The 19210-nt window shown below is 46.1% G+C and overlaps 1 protein-coding gene and 1 non-coding gene across 2 annotated transcripts in view; both read right to left on the minus strand.

The window, feature by feature from the left end:
• Window positions 1-19210, minus strand: part of TEX14 (testis expressed 14, intercellular bridge forming factor) — a 68488-nt gene that overhangs the window by 39894 nt on the left and 9384 nt on the right. Inside the window, exons 2-13 of the mRNA XM_037070188.1 lie at window positions 17927-18041; window positions 16078-16243; window positions 15142-15278; window positions 13231-13312; window positions 12180-12310; window positions 10967-11080; window positions 9844-9967; window positions 8005-8182; window positions 6544-6548; window positions 2723-2870; window positions 1670-1860; window positions 1096-1246 (exon numbers count right to left, since the gene is read on the minus strand). Of these exons, the coding sequence (XP_036926083.1) occupies window positions 1096-1246; window positions 1670-1860; window positions 2723-2870; window positions 6544-6548; window positions 8005-8182; window positions 9844-9967; window positions 10967-11080; window positions 12180-12310; window positions 13231-13312; window positions 15142-15278; window positions 16078-16243; window positions 17927-18041 (1542 nt within the window). The remainder of the gene's footprint in view (window positions 1-1095; window positions 1247-1669; window positions 1861-2722; window positions 2871-6543; window positions 6549-8004; window positions 8183-9843; window positions 9968-10966; window positions 11081-12179; window positions 12311-13230; window positions 13313-15141; window positions 15279-16077; window positions 16244-17926; window positions 18042-19210) is intronic.
• LOC119003831 (small nucleolar RNA U3) lies at window positions 18985-19198 on the minus strand. Its single transcript, XR_005070039.1, has one exon. It is a non-coding gene; the product is annotated as a small nucleolar RNA U3 (small nucleolar RNA).

Consider the following 19210-nt stretch of genomic DNA (forward strand, 5'->3'; position numbering starts at 1 on the left):
TATTAAATATTCAGTTTAAAAATGCATACCTTCAGGAAATGAAAATTATGAGCCCCTGAAACTTCAGATTAAAATCATGGCTTTCTTTACATACAAAAGAGTTTCAATATTCATGTCAGTAAAGTTACACTCTTGGTGAGCATCTGATAAAAGTGGACAATGCCCAAGACACCACTGCATCATGGGAGCAACAAGACCTCAAGAAGTAACTCCAAGACTGACAAACCATCACCCCTGGGTGATGATGAACAGTTCTCAGAGAACAGGACAGAGGAGCCAAAGCAATGAGAGCCTGAGGGGCTGTTCTGGAGGCCTCTACCCCTGTCCAAAGAGAGTCAGAGAGAACGGTCACTTGGCTTGGGTTCCGGCTCTATAACAAGCTCTGGAATCCTGAGCGAGCCACAGCCTCTCCGTACCTTGGTTTTCTCACCTGGAACGTGAGGGCATTACTCAAGACAATTGCAAGGCCCTTTTCAGCTCTGAACTCTAAGGTTCCAAAATGTTCTAAAAAGCAGTAAGGTAGCCTGAATGGTGTGGCTCAGTGGGTTGGGGGTCATCCTGTAAACCGAAAGGTCGCTGGTTCAATTCCTGGTCAGGACACACACCTGTGTGATATTTCTTTCACACACTGATGTTTCTCTCTCTCTCTTTCTCCCTCCCTTACCCTCTCTCTAAATAAAAATACATAAAATATTTAAAAAGCAGTAGCCTATAGGAAAAAGAAATACCAGATCTTAACAGATTATTTCTAAATGGCAGAACTGAAATAAGTAATTTTATTCTTTGCACGGTCTCAATTTCTTAATAATAATTTTAAATTAAGAGATCATCATTTTTATCTGTGAAGCAATTAGGTAAATTCCTAAGGGTATCATACTAGAAACTAACTGGTTGCTACTGCTTAGTTCCAGATCCAACCAAGATGTATATGGAGCTCAAAAATTTTAACTTAATCATTTCAAGCATCTGGATTTTTTTCCCTAAGGCATTCCTTTTCCCAGTGTAAGTGACATGTACGGTCTAGAGGAACTGATCAGTTGCAGCTTGTAACTCTCAGAACATAGTCATGCCACAGCCCGTGGGTTAAGGCCATACCCGCTTCCTTTAGCTCTTTCATTTCCAAGTCAGGAGTCTCTTTTGGATGTTCTGAAGTCAGTCCTAGATAGACATTGACCTCAGGATGGGGTTCGTAACTCTGCACCACAGGGCTCCTGGTTGGTTGACTTCTCTGGGCTCCAATCAAATCCTGTGACAAGGGATATATTGCTAAGAAAATTTTCACACTCATCTGAATATCACTGGTGTTTCTGAAGCGGCTCTAGGTGTCAAATAAACTCCATGTTACTCCTGTTGGGTAGAATGACTGTATTCCTGACTAGTTTAGTTCATGTTATTATTTTAAAAGAACAACAATAGCTGCCACTGACTCTAGCTATGTGCCTACAGGGTGCCCCTACTAGGCCTTGGCCCTCCCTGGTTTCCCTCAGCAATTCCTGCTGCCCTCACCAAAGTAGGCAGTTGGGCTTCTCTCAGGGATAAGGAAGGGTGTGATGAAATAAGGATTTCCAAAACTTCTTACAATTTGACCTCTAGTTGCTTTCCGGTCTCTCACTCCCTGCTGTCCTGAACTGGGCAGGCAGAAATAAACTCCTCCAGCTACAGAGCTTACCTTTAGGTCATTCTTCAGGATATACCGAATATCTTGAAAGTTCATAGTTCGGTCTTTCTGTTTGGCTTGGATGCCTGACTTAACAATATCATAGTAAGGTTTTGGAAGCCTGAAGTCAGCTTCTAAATAATTTCCCAAGACTATGGCTTCTTTAATTACTGAGCCATCTAAGCCATCCCAGGGTATGCTGTCTGTCAAGAAAAAAGAAGGAGTAAGAAAATCAGATGAAACTGGGTACCCCTGGTCAAGTCACTCAACACGTTTAAATATTAATTTCTGGAAAAAACTACCAGGAAGCCTAATCACAAATGAAAAGCCACTTCACCCATTCACCACAAAAATCTGTGCTGGAGAAACAGGAGAGAGTAGTCCCAGGGTCATATACACATGGGCTTCCCACTGAGAGACCTGGGACCACAGGAACATTTCATGAGGTCAGGCTGGGCTGCTCAGTGCATCCCTCTAGTGGATGGCGTGGTGTTGCCTCTGAGACTGTGAACAGTGCTAAGTGGGGGGTGACGCTCGCCCCCGCAGTAGATGTGGTTTTATGAGGCATGTGTGTGTGTGTGTGTGTGTGTGTGTGTCGCTCTCCTGAAGAATTCCTTCTGTCTTCAGGTATGTGACCACTTCCTTCACACTGGAGTCCTGTATAGTTTGGAAGGGCTTCCACGTCTTTAAGCAGCACTGCTTGTACACACCTGGGTGTGTTTAGTTTCATAATTGACTTCTCAGAGCCCAGTTTTCCCCCTTCACTTACAAGTTCCTCACAGGCTCCTCACAGAGATGCCTATATTCAGTTTAAAAACTTTGCTTAGATTACCACTGTCAAGCGGACAGGTGGGCTTTGCTGAGTCTTAAAAAACAGGTTAAAAAAGAAAGATTTCTGGGAAATTATCATATATCTTCCATAAGCAGAAAGAGGTTTCCTTGAAGAAATCTCTTTTTCCTATGTCCTGCATTTTCATAAAACTAAGTACAAGTAACTCTTGGGGGCCGGGGAATTCAACCTAAGAATAGAGACTTTGGTCATAATCAATGTGCTCTTCGATCTACCTGTCAAAATCTCCTGTATGATCATAGAGAAGCTGTAGATGTCCGACTTCACTGTGGCTGCCCTCTGTAAAATCACCTCGGGGGCAGCCCAGTTATACAGCTGGGCTGGAAGGGGAGCCCCAGTCAGGTCCCTGGGTGCGTCTTTGTCCTGCCTACAAAAGGAAACACAAGGTAGGGCTCACATCTTAAAGGACTGTTGTGATCATTGCACAGTATGTTTGTAAGACATTTCTGGAAACTCAGCTAGACCCTGAGGCAGCCCAAGCTGTCTGCTATTCCAGCATCTGCAATTCCAACTCTTCCCTGTTCCTACCCAGTGGGCCCTGCCCATCCTCCCACCTAATCTGGCTCAGCTCTCCTGGTCACTTACTCCACTCAACCCAGTGCCCTCTTTCAGTTGCTCCAACATGCCAAGCATATCACCGCTCTTTGCACTGGTGACTTCTTCTGCCTGGCATGTTCTGCCCACAGATTCCAGTGTGACTACTGCTTCTTGTAACAGATGTGTATTATGAGCTCAAAAATCACCTCCTCAGAGAGGCCTTCCCAGACTACTTAAAGTAGTCCCCGTTTTATGAGTTTTAGAGGGGTGTCAAACTCACTTTCACCAGGGGCCACATCAGCCTCGTAATTGCCTTCAAAGGGCCAAATGTAACTTCAACTCCTTAACAGTTAAGGAGTAGTTACACGTATACAGTCCTAAAATTATTGCGGCCCTTTGAAGCCAACCACGAGGCTGACGTGGCCCCTGGTGAAAATGGGTTAGATACCCCTGGTTTAAAGCAGTTAGTATCTGAATTTCTTCTCACTTCGTTGTTTTTTATGACCTGTCTGTCCTCCACCAGAGGCAGCTCCACGAGGTCAGGCAGGTACATCATCACTGTCTGCACTTACACCAGGGCCTCAATGCTAACTTTTGACGAAGACTCTTTCAGGACTCTCCCAAAGCCCCAACTGCTTTATCAGAACTTCTGGGACTCCCCCAGCTCCCTGTGGTTGCTTCTTTTCTGAACTCTGCCCTCTTGGGAATGCACCCAAAGGTTCACAGATTTGCTTAAATAACTCAACGTTCCCTTGGTGGGGTAGCTCTGGTTGATTGGAGCACCATCCTGATATGCCAAGGTTGTGGATTCAAACCCTGATCAGGGTACACACAAGATTCAACCAAAGAATGCATAAGTAAGTAGAACAACAAACATATGTCTCTCTCTCTCTCTAAGATCAGTAAGTAAAAATTTACTTAAACGAAAAACAACTCAGGCCTGGCTGGTGTGGCTCAGTGGACTGAGCAATGACCTGTGAACTGGAAGGTCACAGATCGATTCCCAGTCAGAGCACATTACTGGGTTGCAGGCCAGGCCCCCTGTTGAGGGTGTGCAAGAGGTAACTGATCAGTATTTCTCTCACACATCAATGTTCTTCTCCCTCTCTTTCTCCCCTACTTCCCCTCTCTCTAAAAATAAATAAAATCTTTAAAAAAAACCCTCAATTTCCCAACCAGATTTCTTGAGAACTAAGTCAGAACACCCTAATTGTATTGAGCCCACAAGAGTCCCCAGAGTGAGGTCAGTGCTGACTTTCGCACCCAGCTGTCATGAGCATCAAATGAGACTATGTGTGTGGAAACACTCTATGAGCCATAAAGCACCATGGAAGTTAGGAATTGACACAAGCATTATGGCAGGCACTCGGTAAAGACTTGATGACTGCTGGTTGATAATTAAGAACTAAGTTCTTTAGCTCTGGCCGGAGTGGCTCAGTGGACTGGGTGTTGGCCTGGGAACCAAAGGTTTGCTGGTTCCATTCCCAGTCTCGGGCACATGCCTGGGTTGTGGGCCCCATCCCCAGTGTGCGGAGGGGGGTGTGAGAGGCAACCACACATTGATGTTTCTCTCCCTCTCTTTCTCCCTCCTTTCCCCTCTCTAAAAATAAATAAAATCTAAAAAAAAAGAATTAAGTTTTCAAAAAGCAAGTGACCAGCAATTCTTGCTGGCCAGGCAAGACATAGATCATAGAGAATGAGACGGGCTTTGCAGACTTTGAACAAACTTCCCTACATAATATTCCTTCTAGCAGAGCTTTTGATAGAAGGCAGTGAGTTTAAGAAGCCATGAAGTTATAGAAACTGATAATGTTATTTTTTAGTTGCATTGCTACATAAGTTTGGTATGGCCTGGCACAGCGTGGACAGACAGCATGGATACCCACGCCAATGTTACATCAGCATCACAGGAAAAGCAACGAAGTGTTTTATGGTCAGAGACGTATTCTGAGAAGCCAGCATGTTTGGCTCTTCATGAATTGGCATGTTTGGCATTGTGGGTGATTCTCCACATGAAACAGTCACCCACCTTGTCAGATCTCTCAAGCTTGTCTAAGGCTTTAGCAAAAGACAAGTCACTTATAACCAGGATTTGTGGTTTTTTTTAAAGATTTTATTTATTTATCTTTAGAAGGGAAGGGAAAGAGAGAGGGAGAGAAATATCAGTGTATGGTTGCTTCTCGTGCATCCCCTGCTGGGAACTGGCCTGCAACCCAGGCATGTGCCCTGACCAGGAATCGAACCGCGACTGTGTGGTTCACAGGCCCGTGCTCAATCCACTGAGCTACACCAGCCAGGGCCAGGATTTATGTTCTATATCTTTTACTTCACTCACCTTCCTCTCTTACCATCCCTCTTCTTTCTCTGTTAAAGCTATGTGAGTATGGGAGGGAGGGCTTCTTTTCTGACTATCATTCTACGGCAGTTATTTTTCTGGGCTTCAGCTCTGACATCATTAAAATCACATTTGGCTGTGGCTATGGGATACCACTTGCAAGGTTAATTCCAGCTCTCAAGAATCCATTAAGGAGAGCTGAAGAACAGGATAAACTGCTGTATCATTTTTACACCAAGAGATAGAGTGCTACTCTTGACAATGACATTCAACAAACCAACCCGTTCAAATAGAGTATTACCAAAAATAAATGTGGAACTGGAAGCTATTTTGGATTCTTGTATAATCAACTGGTATTATTAGCTGTTAAAGAAGGGTACACTCTTATAGATGCAACTACTTGCTAACATTTCTGTCTGAAGTTCCATTTGGAGATCAACAAGCCCAAAAGAGAACTTATACCTTCCTACCCAGTTACCTCCCAGACCCTCCCTTGACCAGTCTGTGGACCCCAGCTCCTCAGTGCATCTCACATTTCCCTTCTATTTTGGTTCCTTGGTCACCACAAGACCAAGCCTATAGCCTTCTAGTTAGTCTTCCTACCTTCAACCTTCAACCTCTCTTGCTCCTACAGCCAAGAAACATCCTCTACCACCTGGTTCTAGCCACAGCTGAGTAACCACATCATCTCTTCACCTCTCTGGGCCTCTATTTCCTCATCTATAAAAGGATGGAGTTGGGCCCTGGCTGGTGTAACTCAGTGGATTGGGCAGGGGCCTGCCAACCAAAGGGTCGCTGGTTTGGTTCCCAGTCAGGGCACATGCCTGAGTTGTGGGTCAGGTTCCCCAGTAGGGGGCATGTGAGAGGCAACCACACATTGATGTTTCTCTCCCTCTTTCTCCCTCCCCCTCTAAAAATAAATAAATAAATCTTTTTTTAAAAAAGGATAAACAGGTGAGTTCAAAGTACTGCAGGTGTGGGGAGCAGTGCCGTGAAATGGCATGAACTGAAAGTGGCTTCAGGGAGTGGGAAGTAATGAGGCTGGCACTGCGGGTGGAGCCCCACCCTGGAAGGTTTCTACACCCTGCAATGCCTGGACTTAGTCTTGTAGGCAATGATTTTTGCCTACAAACAGAAAGGTTTTACCTGGGACTGAGAATGGACCTGATCTAAGGCTGGGCAGCTCAAGTGGTGATAGTGGTCCCCACCAGTTCCCACATGGCACTGCTCCAATCACCCTACCTGTCCCTGTCTCTCTCTTGCCCCATCGTGGCCTTTGCTCAGAAATCACATACACTGCTCAGAAATCTCTGCGCTGGAGCTTTTCACGTAGTGAGATAAGTAAATTATATGTATGTGGGAAGCAAAGACCTGATGAGACTGAGAGTGGATGGGCGGGGATGAAGGTAAGCAGAAGTAGGCAGGTCTAAGCAAAGGGTCTGCCCAGCAGACCTCAGAGCAGAACAGAGCCAACAGAGGCCAAAGGCTCAGAGCTGTGGACGGCAGCAAGGAAGTGCAGGGGAAACCCTGTCTCCCAGAGCCTAGGGGCCAGAAATGGGGGCCAGCCCCCAGTTCTCAGGAGGACTATGACTCCTGTCAAACAGGAAACAAAGCCCATCCACCAACCCCTAAAGGAGGGTGTTGTTTTTGTCACTGCCTTCCTCACTGCACTGAGACCCTTGAGGGCAGAGAACACCCTTAGTGCCACTTGGGGCCAGAACTATAAGGCTTTTAGCACCATCGCCTTCCTCTCCTTCCAGAATGCACAGCTATGGCACCTTCCCCAGCCTTCCTTCAATTGAGAAGGTGACCAGGCTGTGGCCACTGCAAAGCAGGGAGCAATGACCTACCCCCTCAACTCCACCGTATGCCCCACCATGCTCTCTCTTGCTCAGTGACAGTAATGCAGACTGCACAGTGGCGGACTACAGCCTGGGGGGTGGCGAGGTCATGGATGTAAGGAACTCAGAACACAAACACACTAGACTGCAATGTGAGTGGGAAACACTCCTTGTTTGTCTTAAGCCACTGAAAATTTCATAGTGGATAGTTAGAGCATTTATACACATTGGCTAACCTGTGTTCCTGCTTGTTAAATGTTTAATAAAATGAGAATGTCCTGAGCAGAAGTAAGTTCCCCAGTCCTGGCCATGTGGTTCATTGAATTGAGTGAATTGCTGGCCTGTGAACTAAAGAGTCGCCAATTTGATTCCCAGTCAGGGCACATGCCTGGGTTGTGGGTGCCCAGTAGGGGATATGTGAGAGGCAACCTCACATTGATATTACTCTCCCTCTCTTCTCCCTCCCTTCCCTTCTCTCTAAAAATAATAAATAAAATTTTTTAAAAATTAAGTTCCCCAAAGCCCCTCTAACCTTGGCAGACAGAGCATTTGGGAAACCTCTTGCCCCACTGATGGACATTTCAGCCCACCAATGAGGAGGAGGAAGAACTGAGCCCAGATTAGATCTTTCTCTATAGAGCAAAGGGTCCCCAGGCAGACCCATTTTGGAAATCATGATCACGGCTGCACCTACCTTTCTAGCATGTACTCCAGATTGGCCAGCCTCGCTTCCCCTGTGGAGACCATGTGGATGGCATAGGAGCTGAGGGAGCGGTGGATAAACTTTCTAGCATGTACTCCAGATTGGCCAGCCTCGCTTCCCCTGTGGAGACCATGTGGATGGCATAGGAGCTGAGGGAGCGGTGGATAAACCCCCGGGAATGCAGGTATCTCAGGGCATCGGAGACCTGGAGCAGCAGGTGCACAATCATCTCCATATGCAGCAGGGGGAACTGGGACCGCTGGAAGCAAGAGATAAACAGGCCAGGAATACAGGGACTGGGCCCCAACACCATAGAATGCTTTGTAGCTTCCAAAGTCGTTTAAACTGAGCTTCACTGCTACCTACTGTCCCAACTTTTACAGATGAACTGTGCAAGGCTAAGTTACTGGCCCAAAGTCCCACTGACCCAGGCCCCCTGGCTCCAAACCAGGGCTCCTTACCCTCAGCTCAGTGGCTTTGTATCGTGATAAATGAGGAGAACGTTCTCAAGGCCTGGCAAGGGTGTTCAGGATGGGCTCCCCACCACCAGCAATGAACCTGCCCTGCCCCTCAGCCCTCGGCCAAAATTGTGCTGCTGGGATAACTTGGAAGCTTAAAGGACCAGTCCACCCACTACCCCAGTCAGATGACCAGAAAATCACTCACACCAATGTACTCAGATGACTAAAGTCACAATGGGTCTCTCCCAGAGAAGTGGCATTTCGAGGTAATGCCCTCACCCAAAAAAAGGAAAGGGAAACTAGGACACTAACAGGAGGTCCTCGGGCAGAAGGGATGGCTAGCCACTTTGTGGAGGGGCCCTTCCTGGAGGCTCTCTTCTCACTCCTGCCCAGGGTCTTCAGAACAAAATCATGGAAGGAAAACACATTTTCCAGGACCTCTCTGCAGCCACATCTCAGCCCAAAGCACACTTGTCAGGGGCTCTGTGGGCCAGGGAAGATTCCCAACCCCAGGGAATCCAAACAGACTGACAAAAGTTTGCATATAAATAAGCCTCTCTCTACAGCCAAAGTCCTGAAGGGCAGAAATGAAAATACAGGGAAGTAAGACCACTGGCTATTTGATTAATTAACTAGAAATGCATGCATCTGTGTGTCTTCTGGGTCTGCTAAGCTCTTAGATGTCTCATACAGAAGCAAGACTAACAATAATATAATCACCGTAGTTCCAACTAACCTAACACGGTGCATTCTATAGCCACCATGAAGTAAAGAATTCAAATTTACCTTCCAACACTACTTCAAAAAAACATAAGCACCCCTATGTTCATGGCAGCATTACTTACAGTGTCCACGGGAAGCAGCCCATGTCCAACAATAGAGTGGATAAAACAACTATGGGACATTTACATAATGGAATACTACTCAGCCATGATCAAGAAGAAAATTTTACCCTTTGAGACAGTATGGATGGACCTGGAGAAAATTATGTTAAGTGAAATAAACCAGTAAGAGAAAGACAAATACCACATGTTTTCACTCATAAGTGGACTCTAATGAACAAACTGAACTAACAAGGAATATGGGAACAGACTCATAGATGGAGAGCAGGATGACAGCTAGTGGTGGATGGGTTAGGGGGCAGAGGGCTTGACCAAAAAGGAAAAAGTCCTTTGGTCATTGTTATACATGGTAACGTACAACAACGTGGTGATTGCTGGGGGGAGGGAGGCACAGGGGACTAAAAGACAATGGGAAAAATTACAATAAAAATTAAATAAAATAATAAAACATACAATTCTGGCATAGTTGGGGCATACAACTATAGGAACAACAACAAGAAGAGATTTACCTTCCATGCATGCACAGTGGGAGCTCTCCTGCTCAGGCAAGGGGAAGGGGGCAGGGAGGAAAAGAGGGGAGGGCAGCAACGGCAAAATCCATGGCAACAACCACGTACCCGTTCATGGAGGACACCAAACAGCGTGCCGACGGTGATGCGCTCATACACCAGGCGGGTCTTGCCCAGGTCCTGGGACAGGCACACAGCCATCAGCTGCAGCAGGTGCGGGTGCCGCAGCTTGCTGCAAAAGAAGCTTCAAATGAGGCACAGGAAAGGAGGACATGATGGAAAAATAGGTGCTTTCCTTTCTTCAAGGCCCCTTGAACACATTCTCAGCAAATGCCATTGCACACGACCACTTTTCTAAGAAAACAAGATGGGATGAGCAGGGTGGAGGAGTCTGGGTTGGTGCAATCTGTGGCCTCACTGACAAGACCCTTTAGGTTTAGAGTCATCAATGACAATGTCACTAAGAGCTACTGAGCAAGGCACTTAACATACATCATCTCCATCCTAACAACCACCTGCAAGAAACATATCATTATAGTCATTTTAGAGATGAGGAAACCAAGGTCAGAGAGATAGCAGAACCTGTCTCATGTCAAAGTCCATGCTGTAGCTATGAGTCCTTCCAGCCTCCTTGGGTCCCTTTAGTCCGACTTCCCCAAAAGGGTTTGGCCTCTGACACACCTGCTGTAAAAGTTGAGTGACCTTGGGAAAGAGCTTGATGAGCCAAGGTCAATTCAAGGCCTCAGCAGCCCTAGTGTGACCCATACATCAAGCTCCTGCCCCAGAAAGACCTGAAGGACTCACCCTGGAGCCACATGCACTTTAAGGTACTGAAACCCATAGGTAAGTCCCCAATGGCAGACACACAGTTCCTCAGACGTGTGGATCTCGTGCACAGCCATGTCTGTGAAGTCAGGCCTGAAAACGGGGCAGGCCTCAGGGGCTGTAGCAGGAGAACCAGTGGGCCTGTAGGCTGGACCATCACAGATATGGGTTATAGGGAGTCAATCGGCCAACAGAACGGACCTCCTCGCCAGCACCGTCCCCACCCCCCAGGCTTTTCATTAGTTCCTCTTGTTCTTTCTTGGCAGCCCTTGGAAGTCAAATCAACCAACAGGAAAATGCTGAGGCTGAGCGGGGCTGGTCTCTCTATCCCAGGGAGCCCTAAACAACCCTGAACCTGAGTCTGTAAAAAGCCTGGACATGTAATGACCTTGGGCTTCCTTCTCACCTGCTGTGCTCCTGCTCAGCAATTAACAAGTCAGCCAGCCTCAGCTTGCTGCAGTGTGGGTGGGTGGGGAGATTCAGCTCCTTCACCGAGACCCTGCTCCCATTCCACACCAGGCTGTAAGGGCAGGAGAGAGTTTGAGCAGAAGGGAGTGAGCTGTCAGTTCTTCAGTGAGGAGTTCTCCAGCCTGAGACCAGAGTAGTGTTTACACAGAACCTGTAAAGTACCTGTCAGGTCTTCCCTCTTCCTCCCCCACCCCCGCAGCCAGGTCCTAAATGAAGCACCTCGTGGAACTCAGTACAGGTGGAAGTCACTAAAAGATTGACGGGAGCAAGTAACTCAAGCAGGTTTGTATTTTAGAAAGAAAATGGCACCAGCAGTGTGAAAATGGTAGGGCAGGGGTGGTCTGGAGAAGCTCCAGGAGGCCAGTCTGAGTGATGGGCAGTGATGGCTTGGGCAGGAGCCACAGCAGTGGATAGAGGGGAAGAAGGGACCTGATGACAAATCAGTGCCCTGGGCAGGAAAACAGAAGTGTAACTGCAGGGAACAGAGAGCCCTTCAAGTCTAGCAGGGGCCTTTCTTTTTAGAAGGGTGTTTCTTCTAAGCAGGGAAGTGTACAGGCTCAAGGAGGCCAAGAGGTCTTGGCCAGGACACCTCCTGTGGCCCTGCAGGAGGCAGGTAAGGTCTTCCAGGGAATTTTGTCATAGCAAATCCTGTTACTGCCACCTCTGCTGCATTTGGTTGGCGAGGTCCCCAGCTAGTACCATTCCAGCTCCTAATGGGCACCTCAACATCCTCTGGCCTGTATCAGGGGCCAAGGAGTTACTACTGTGCTGCTCAAACTCTCTAGAAAGCAGACAGGTTATACAGGGTCATGAGTAATCTTCCAGAGCAGCTGTTCTCAACAGGGGCCATCTGGAATGTCTGTAGACCTTCTGATCTTTACAATCACAACTGGAGAGGGATGGCAAACAGGCTTGCTACTGGCATCTACAGTAGAGACCAGGGATGCTCCTAAATATCACACAATGCACAGGACAGCCATCAACAACAAAAGTTACCGGGCAAATACATCAATGGTGTCCAGGTTAAAAACCCTTATTAGACACACGTCCTCGGTGTTAGGTTGGAAACCCTACACATATCAGGAAGTCGCACAATGTGCATATGGTCCCAGGGGACTAAATCAGAACTCCCATGGGCCGCTCCTGCTTACTTGGTCATGATCATGTAGGGGCCACTGCAGAAAGAGAAGGTAGGTTCATCATCAGCTTGAATCACTTCCTTTTCTCCAATTATTGGAAAAGATCCTAAATAGGCCACCTGCGATCCCCCTGGGAGATAAAACTGAAAGCAAAGCACAGCTTCAAATTGTGGGGAGAAAAGAGAAAAAGCAAAATATGTCCAGAATCTTATCAGCCAGATAAAAATAATGATGGCTGCTATTTACCAACTTGCTGAAAACCTCCAGGGACATTAGCCTTTATACTATCTTTGATCTTTCTAGAAACCCCCCAAAATTATAATATCCTTCCCTTTTTACCAGTAAGGAAACTGGGACTCATGGAAAGAAGTCAGACGCCTGCCTGAAGCATTGAGCACAGGCTCAGGTGCCGCTGGTGGCCCCACAGAACCCAAGCACGTGTGCAGCCAAAGCGGACACTCCTTCTCCCCCCACCCCACCCCAGGCTACCCTGGCACAAGCAACAGACCCAGGGCTGGGAGCTGAGCTGTTGGCAAACATCATCCAGCCACCCAGCAACATTTCCCAACTGTCTCTTTCTTTGATAGGCAGAACCAAGGATCCAAAAGATACTTTTTCTTCAAAACATTTCTCAATTTAAAATTTCAATTCCTTAAAGACACTGCAACAACACTCATAAACCTTTGAGAGGACAAGACCCATCACAAATAAGACCTCCAAGGTCACTACAGCTCTCTGCCTCTCTCCAGGCAGACCATGATTGGTGCCTTCATTTCGAATTAAAGGGTCCTTTTCCAAACTCCCCAAATCCAGTCTAAGGTCATTCAAGGGATCTCTGAAGGGTTTTCACCTTTTTTTCAATAAGGAGAGCAACAGTAAGAAGTACTTGTCCTGCCAAAGCAGGGGAGAAGAAAAAAAAGAGGAGGAGAAGAAGAAACAGCACCACTTTGGAGAGGATAAGAAAGAGGAGCAGGGCAACGCTGAGGAACACAGGTTCAGAACCAGGGCCAGGTGACTCTCCAGTTAGTCCTGCAAACACTGGCTGTCACTGGCAACCTCTTACCTTCCCAAAGCCAAAGCTGTAGATATTTTGGGCAGAAATGACTCCAGCTTTAAGCAGTCGGTTAGGAGAGCCATTAGGGCTTCTAAAAACATTTTAAAAAGGAAAAAAACACAATTAACCACCCATATCCGGAAGAACAATGATGAGCCAAGTCTTCAGAATGTGCAGTGAGTTTTGTCTTTACTACCTGACTTGTTATCATGGAGCGGGCCTCTCAGAGGGCACCTGTGATTCTCATCTCCTGGCAGCTGTGCCCTATCTAACAGGTCAGATAGGGCTGATCTGTTAACCCAACTGGACACTGCAGAAATGCCAGACTGGTGTGATTTCCATTGCTAAATGCACCAGGGCTTCTGCCCTGATCCCTCTAAGGTCACTTGCTCTGGAAAAGGTCAGCTGCCAGGAGATGAGAATCACAGGTGCCCTCTGAGAGGCCGGCTCCATGATAACAAGTGAGGTAGTAAAGACAACTATGAGGACAATTGTGAGGACACTCCAGCAGCCCGATGGGGAAGCCCAACAATCAGCCATGAGAGTGCCCCATCCTGAAACTGAATCCTCTAGCCCCAGTTAAGCCTTCAGATGACTTCAGCCCCAGCTGACCTCCTGAGAGGTCAGCTGGGGCTGAAGTCAATATTCAAACACTATTGCAACCTCCTGAGAAACCCTGAGCTAGAACCACCCAGCTAAGCCATCCCCTGATTCCTGACCAATAGAAAATATGTGAGGTATAGACGTTTATTGTTGTTTGAAACTGCTAAGTTGGGCGGGGTGATTCATTATGCAGCAGTAGATAATACAAATGGTCAAAGCTGGAAAGAATCATAAAGCGTATCTTGTCCAACTTGCTCATTTTAGAGATGGGGAAAGTGGAGCCAGAAAGGGGAAACCTGCCGACCTGGGGTTACAGAGCAGCAGCAGGAACTAGGCCTGGAACCTGTTAGTAAGGACTCAGTCTGCCAAGATTCAAACACTGGCAGGCCAGGAGGTGTGAGAGTGGGGAGGAGCTGGACCACTCGGGCACAGAGGCCAGATCAGGGATTTGGGAGTTTATCCTGATAGTCATGGAAAAGACCCTAAGAGGATTTTTAGCAGAAAGTAGCACAACTCAATGTCCATTTCTAACACGTCATTCTGGATTCCGGCTGAAGAACCAAGACCAGCAGGAGCAGCAGCTGAGAGAGCAGTTAGGTGTAACTGGTCCTCAAGGGAATCTCTGACTCATCTTGCCTGAGAGGCCAACAGCATCCAGGTCATCAGAGCAAAACCAGGACTCAACACGCATGACAGGACAGGATGGGGAGCCTTCAAGAGTGTGACAAGTCTAGCCACCCTGACTACAGAGATACCATTAGAGGAAATCAAAATGAAAACAATTTTCTGAACACAAATCCTAAGTCAATAAAGTCTGAAGAATTTAAAATAACTGAGCCTGGGGCCCACCTCCTGCAGCTGCCCACCCAGCTATTGGCAAGTCTCTCACACCAGCTTAAAAATAGCCTGAGGAACTGTAAATTAAGCATCTGTGGTCTTTTGCAACCTTAGTAATAAAGAAACAGGCCTTCAAGATGTAAAAAAACAAAAAAACAAAAAAAAAAGGAAGAAAAAGCAGCCACCGAGAGGCCCTAAGGGTTTTCTGCGAAGCCTCCTAGACCTGAAAGCTCCTGCTCTGCTAAGCACAGGGTGGCTCCCACTGGAGCCCAGACATTCCTGGAAGGGGGACATGGCCAAAGCTGCTCCTCTGGCTATCCTTTTTCAGTGGCCATATCTCCTGAGCTCATCCTCATGGGTGAGCCAGATTCTGGAAGGGAACTACGTGGTCCACTGCAGGGGTCCCACATAGAGAGGGTCCCACATGGAGAGAGGCTGGGGTGGTGCAGCACATCCTACCCTGCTCGAGGTAGCACTCACCCCTGCATAAGGCCCCCAAACCGGGGAATGCTGCAGATGAGCCGCTGAGGGGAGTCGATCTTTTTCAGGAGGTCACAGGAGAAGCCCTGGATGATGGCCTGCATGTGCGAGGCACAGCGCTGCATGAACTCCACCATCTGCAACACCACAGAGATGCTCAGTGCTGCCATGGCTAGTGGGCACCAGCCCTTCAGTGGGACTCAGAAGTGGCTGAACAGTCCGAGGAGCCAGGAACCCCCAGGACAGGAAAGGGAGAGGACCAAGTTATTTTCTAAAGGTATGGAATGTTTTCAGGGAGATGATTTGGCGATAATTTCTTCCAATTCCCTGCTCTGACAGATGAAAAAACTGAGGCAGGGAGAGTAAAATCATCTGGCCAACACCCACATGAGCAGGAGAACCAGAGGGAGAGAAGAGTGGAGAGAAACTCTGCTCCCCTCCCCCGCTTCCTTCCACATGCCCATGCAGTGCACGCCATTCATGCTTTACATTTGTTCTTTAGTTTCTGTTAGACCACATAATACCTGCCAGTGTGTGGCCTCAGGAAAATTACTTCATGCTAATGAGCCTCACTTTCCCCATCTACCTCACTGAGAGGGTTGTTGTGAACATAAAGTGAATTAATCTTTAACTAATTACAATGTCTGATGTGTGGTAAGTGCTAGTTAAGGATCAGACAAAATTACAATTTTTCTCCCTCTCCACCATACCAAAGACCAGAGAGGTTCACTACTGGACTTGCCTGAAATCTGTAAGGTTCTACAGCTGGTTCTACAGCTGGAAGTGGGGAAGAGCCCAGACCTGTGTGTCCAGTGCCAATGGCAATGCCACCGCAAGCCTTGTGCTGCCCCCAGGACCACCCTCTGGTCACCGGGCTCCTGACTCCCAGCCCAGTGCTCTGCCTTGGGTGTGGCTGCAGTGTGGGTCCACCCTTACCACAGTGCTGCGCTCCTTCCCTGCTGTAAGAGCCCAGGTCTGTGGGTTTTGACCCTTCTCATCATGTAGTCGAAGGTCGCCCCCTGCTTCCAACAGTTTGCTGAGGATCCACTGGTTGCCTGAAAACGCAGCTGCATGGACAGGGGTGCTTCCGTCAAAGCAGCGGCTGGAGGGGGAAACAGTGAGTGTCCATGGCAACACTCCTCCTTTCCACAGAGGAGGGGAGAATTCAATGGGTGACATGGGGCTCCTTTTCTACAGAGCTGACCTTTAGTGATGAGGATTATAATCATAGCATTCGGAAGGCACCTGGTCTCTGCCAACATGGGCTTTACACAGGTCCCCTTTCTCCATCCTTACATCTACCCTTCAAGGCACTATTGTTTACCAAGGTATAGGTGAGAAAACAAAAGGGCAAAACTGAGGGTCACACCCATGTGTGGGTGTGGTTCCAAAGCAGTGTTCTTTCCTCCTCTAACTTCTGACAATAGTTGTCCTGAAAAACTCTCCATATTTATTGCATCCAGGGGTCAGGCTGGTGAAGCACAGCCTAACCAGGCCATTTCTCTCTTGTGACAATGTCTCTGATGTCTGTGATCTGCAAGTAACAGGTGAGTGAGCCCTTTATCTCTGAACTTAAAATTAAACAATACAGGAGAGGCAGTAGAGTGTATGTTAGTCTAGAGAAATTCTAATGGAAAGACAGTGAAATTTTTTGTGTTATCTCTGAGTTACAGAAGTCTCATATTAATTGGGTTTTTGTTTGTTTGTTTGTTTGTTTTACTTTAACAGACTTCCAAGTTTTCTTCCAGTAAGCAAGCACTCTTATAACAGGAAAAAAATTTTTTAAGATTTTATTTATTTATCTCTAGAGGGGAAGGGAAGGAGACAGGGAGAGAAATATCAATGTATGGTTGCTTTTCATGAGTCCCCTGCTGGGAACTGGCCTGCAACCCAGGCATGTGCCCTGACTAGGAATCAAACTGCGATCGTGTGGTTCGCAGGCCCGCGCTCAATCCACTGAGCTACACAAGCCAGGGCGGAATTTTTTTTTTTAAATTAAAAAACAGAAAAGAACTTTCTGACATTAACATGGTTTGTTTTTAAGTACACTAAACAGTACCTTCTTATGTAATATGGGAAAGCTACTGTATGATTTTTATAATTGTTCATGTTCAGGCATTCCTGTGAAAATCAGGCCAAACCATGTAAATTATGTAAGCACTCAAAACTCATTTCTGGTTCTGTGCACTGTAAACTGTAAAAACCCATGCTGCCCCCTCCCTGGCGAGGAGGGGGCTGTGAAGATCTAGAAAGGTTAGTGCCTGGGAAGGCCCTGGGAAAAACAAGTGATACACAAAGAAAAGGGATGTTCACTGGTGAAGTTAATTCATTACATCATGTTGCTGTTGCATATTGAAATTTGGACTATTAATCACAGATTCTTTAACCACAACTATTAACCACAACTACAAGAGCCTGGCAAAAATTATCTGGATAAAGTGATGCCAAGTGTATTAATTGGTAAAAGCTTGGTTGTGGGGCTTATTAAACTGTTTAAATGAGTATACAAATTATAACCTGATGTAGAAGTATGCAAACCATACTGTTAATCACTAACTAACTAATGAATGAATGAATGAATGAATAATAAGTTTCACTTTTTCATAGGGCCTAGTAAAACTGCTTTTATTAGTAAAGGTATATTTCAAGATATGTATACAATTGTATTTTATTGATATGTTAGTAAAGTTCTTTTAATATCTTGTTAAATTAGTTTCCAAGTGCCCCAACTCATCTTAATATCACACACTACTAGTTTTCTAGATAGCAACGCTATTGTACTTACTGATTTGGATCTGATCCATAATCCACCAGAATATCAACTAATTTTGTAAGGCCTAATAATGCTGCAATGAAAAGTGCTGTCTGGCCCAGGGAGTTAATTGCATCAACATAAATTCCTGCAAAGCAAATACCAAGATCAATGCAAGTAACAGGACATTTCCTGTGATAAAACTAGAAAAAAATCATTATTAGGGGAAAAAGTTAAAATTCCTTTATACAACACTTTCATGATTACTACTGCAAATTGTTGGTTTTTTTTTTTAAGATTTTATTTATTTATCTTTGGAGGGGAAGGGAAGGAGAGAAGTATCAATGTATGGTTGCCTCTCTTGAGTCCCCTGCTGGGAACTGGCCTGCAACCCAGGCATGTGCCCTGACTGGGAATCGAACCGCCATTGTGTGGTTCGCAGGCCCACGCTCAATCCACTGAGCTATCCCAGCCAGGGCTGCAAATTATTTTTTTTTAAAAAGGAAAAACGAAAGCTTTCATTAGGCATGTAAACAGCCAGATTAACTAGACGGCAACCACAAGCAGCTTCAACAAGAAATTATTTACAACTGCTATGTTAAAAAATAAAACTGTTTTTAATCTTCAGAGGACATGAGGGATGGAGGTAGTACAAGGAAAAATATTTAGAGAGACACACACACGAATGCTTTAGCCCTAGCTTTAATCCTATCAATGAAAACAAGCCCTGGCTGGCGAGGCTCAATTGGATAGAGAACTGGACTACATATCAAAGGGGAAGAAAAAAAGTTAAAAGTACTTTTTTAAAAAAGAGAATTAAGTAACAGTAAATAAACAATCTTACATGTACCCTCCCACTTAACTTTTAACTTTTTTGTACTCTCTTACACAGAAACTATTAAACTGAAGCAGTTTCTTGCTAAATAACTAAGCCACAAAAAGGTAAAGTACCAAAACAGTAGCATTTACGGCTAAAAAAGCATTAAAAATAGTAAACTATAAATTAAAATATGAAAAGCACCTTAAGTAAACTTGAAATACCCACACAAAAAAGTAGAAAGTCTCTTTTTGTAAACCAGAGTAAAAAAGAAACCACTCAGACTGCGTTCTCTCCCTCTTACTCCTCCAAAGGAGGAGAAGAACGATCATCAATGGCTATTGGCAGTTGCAAAAGCAACACCAAATGCCGGCTTCACGCTCAGGAGAGAACACTGTGCCTCTTCCTCGTGGTTTCGGGTGCTCTACACGTTCAGAGAAACTTCTCTAGTAACGGACTATAGAAATGATCCCTGAAAGTATAGTCTTAACCGTAACGTC

This window comes from Sturnira hondurensis, unplaced genomic scaffold (assembly GCF_014824575.4).
Source record: "Sturnira hondurensis isolate 20B ecotype Veracruz unplaced genomic scaffold, ASM1482457v3 Scaffold0018728, whole genome shotgun sequence".
Classification (NCBI taxonomy): Eukaryota; Metazoa; Chordata; class Mammalia; order Chiroptera; family Phyllostomidae; genus Sturnira; species Sturnira hondurensis.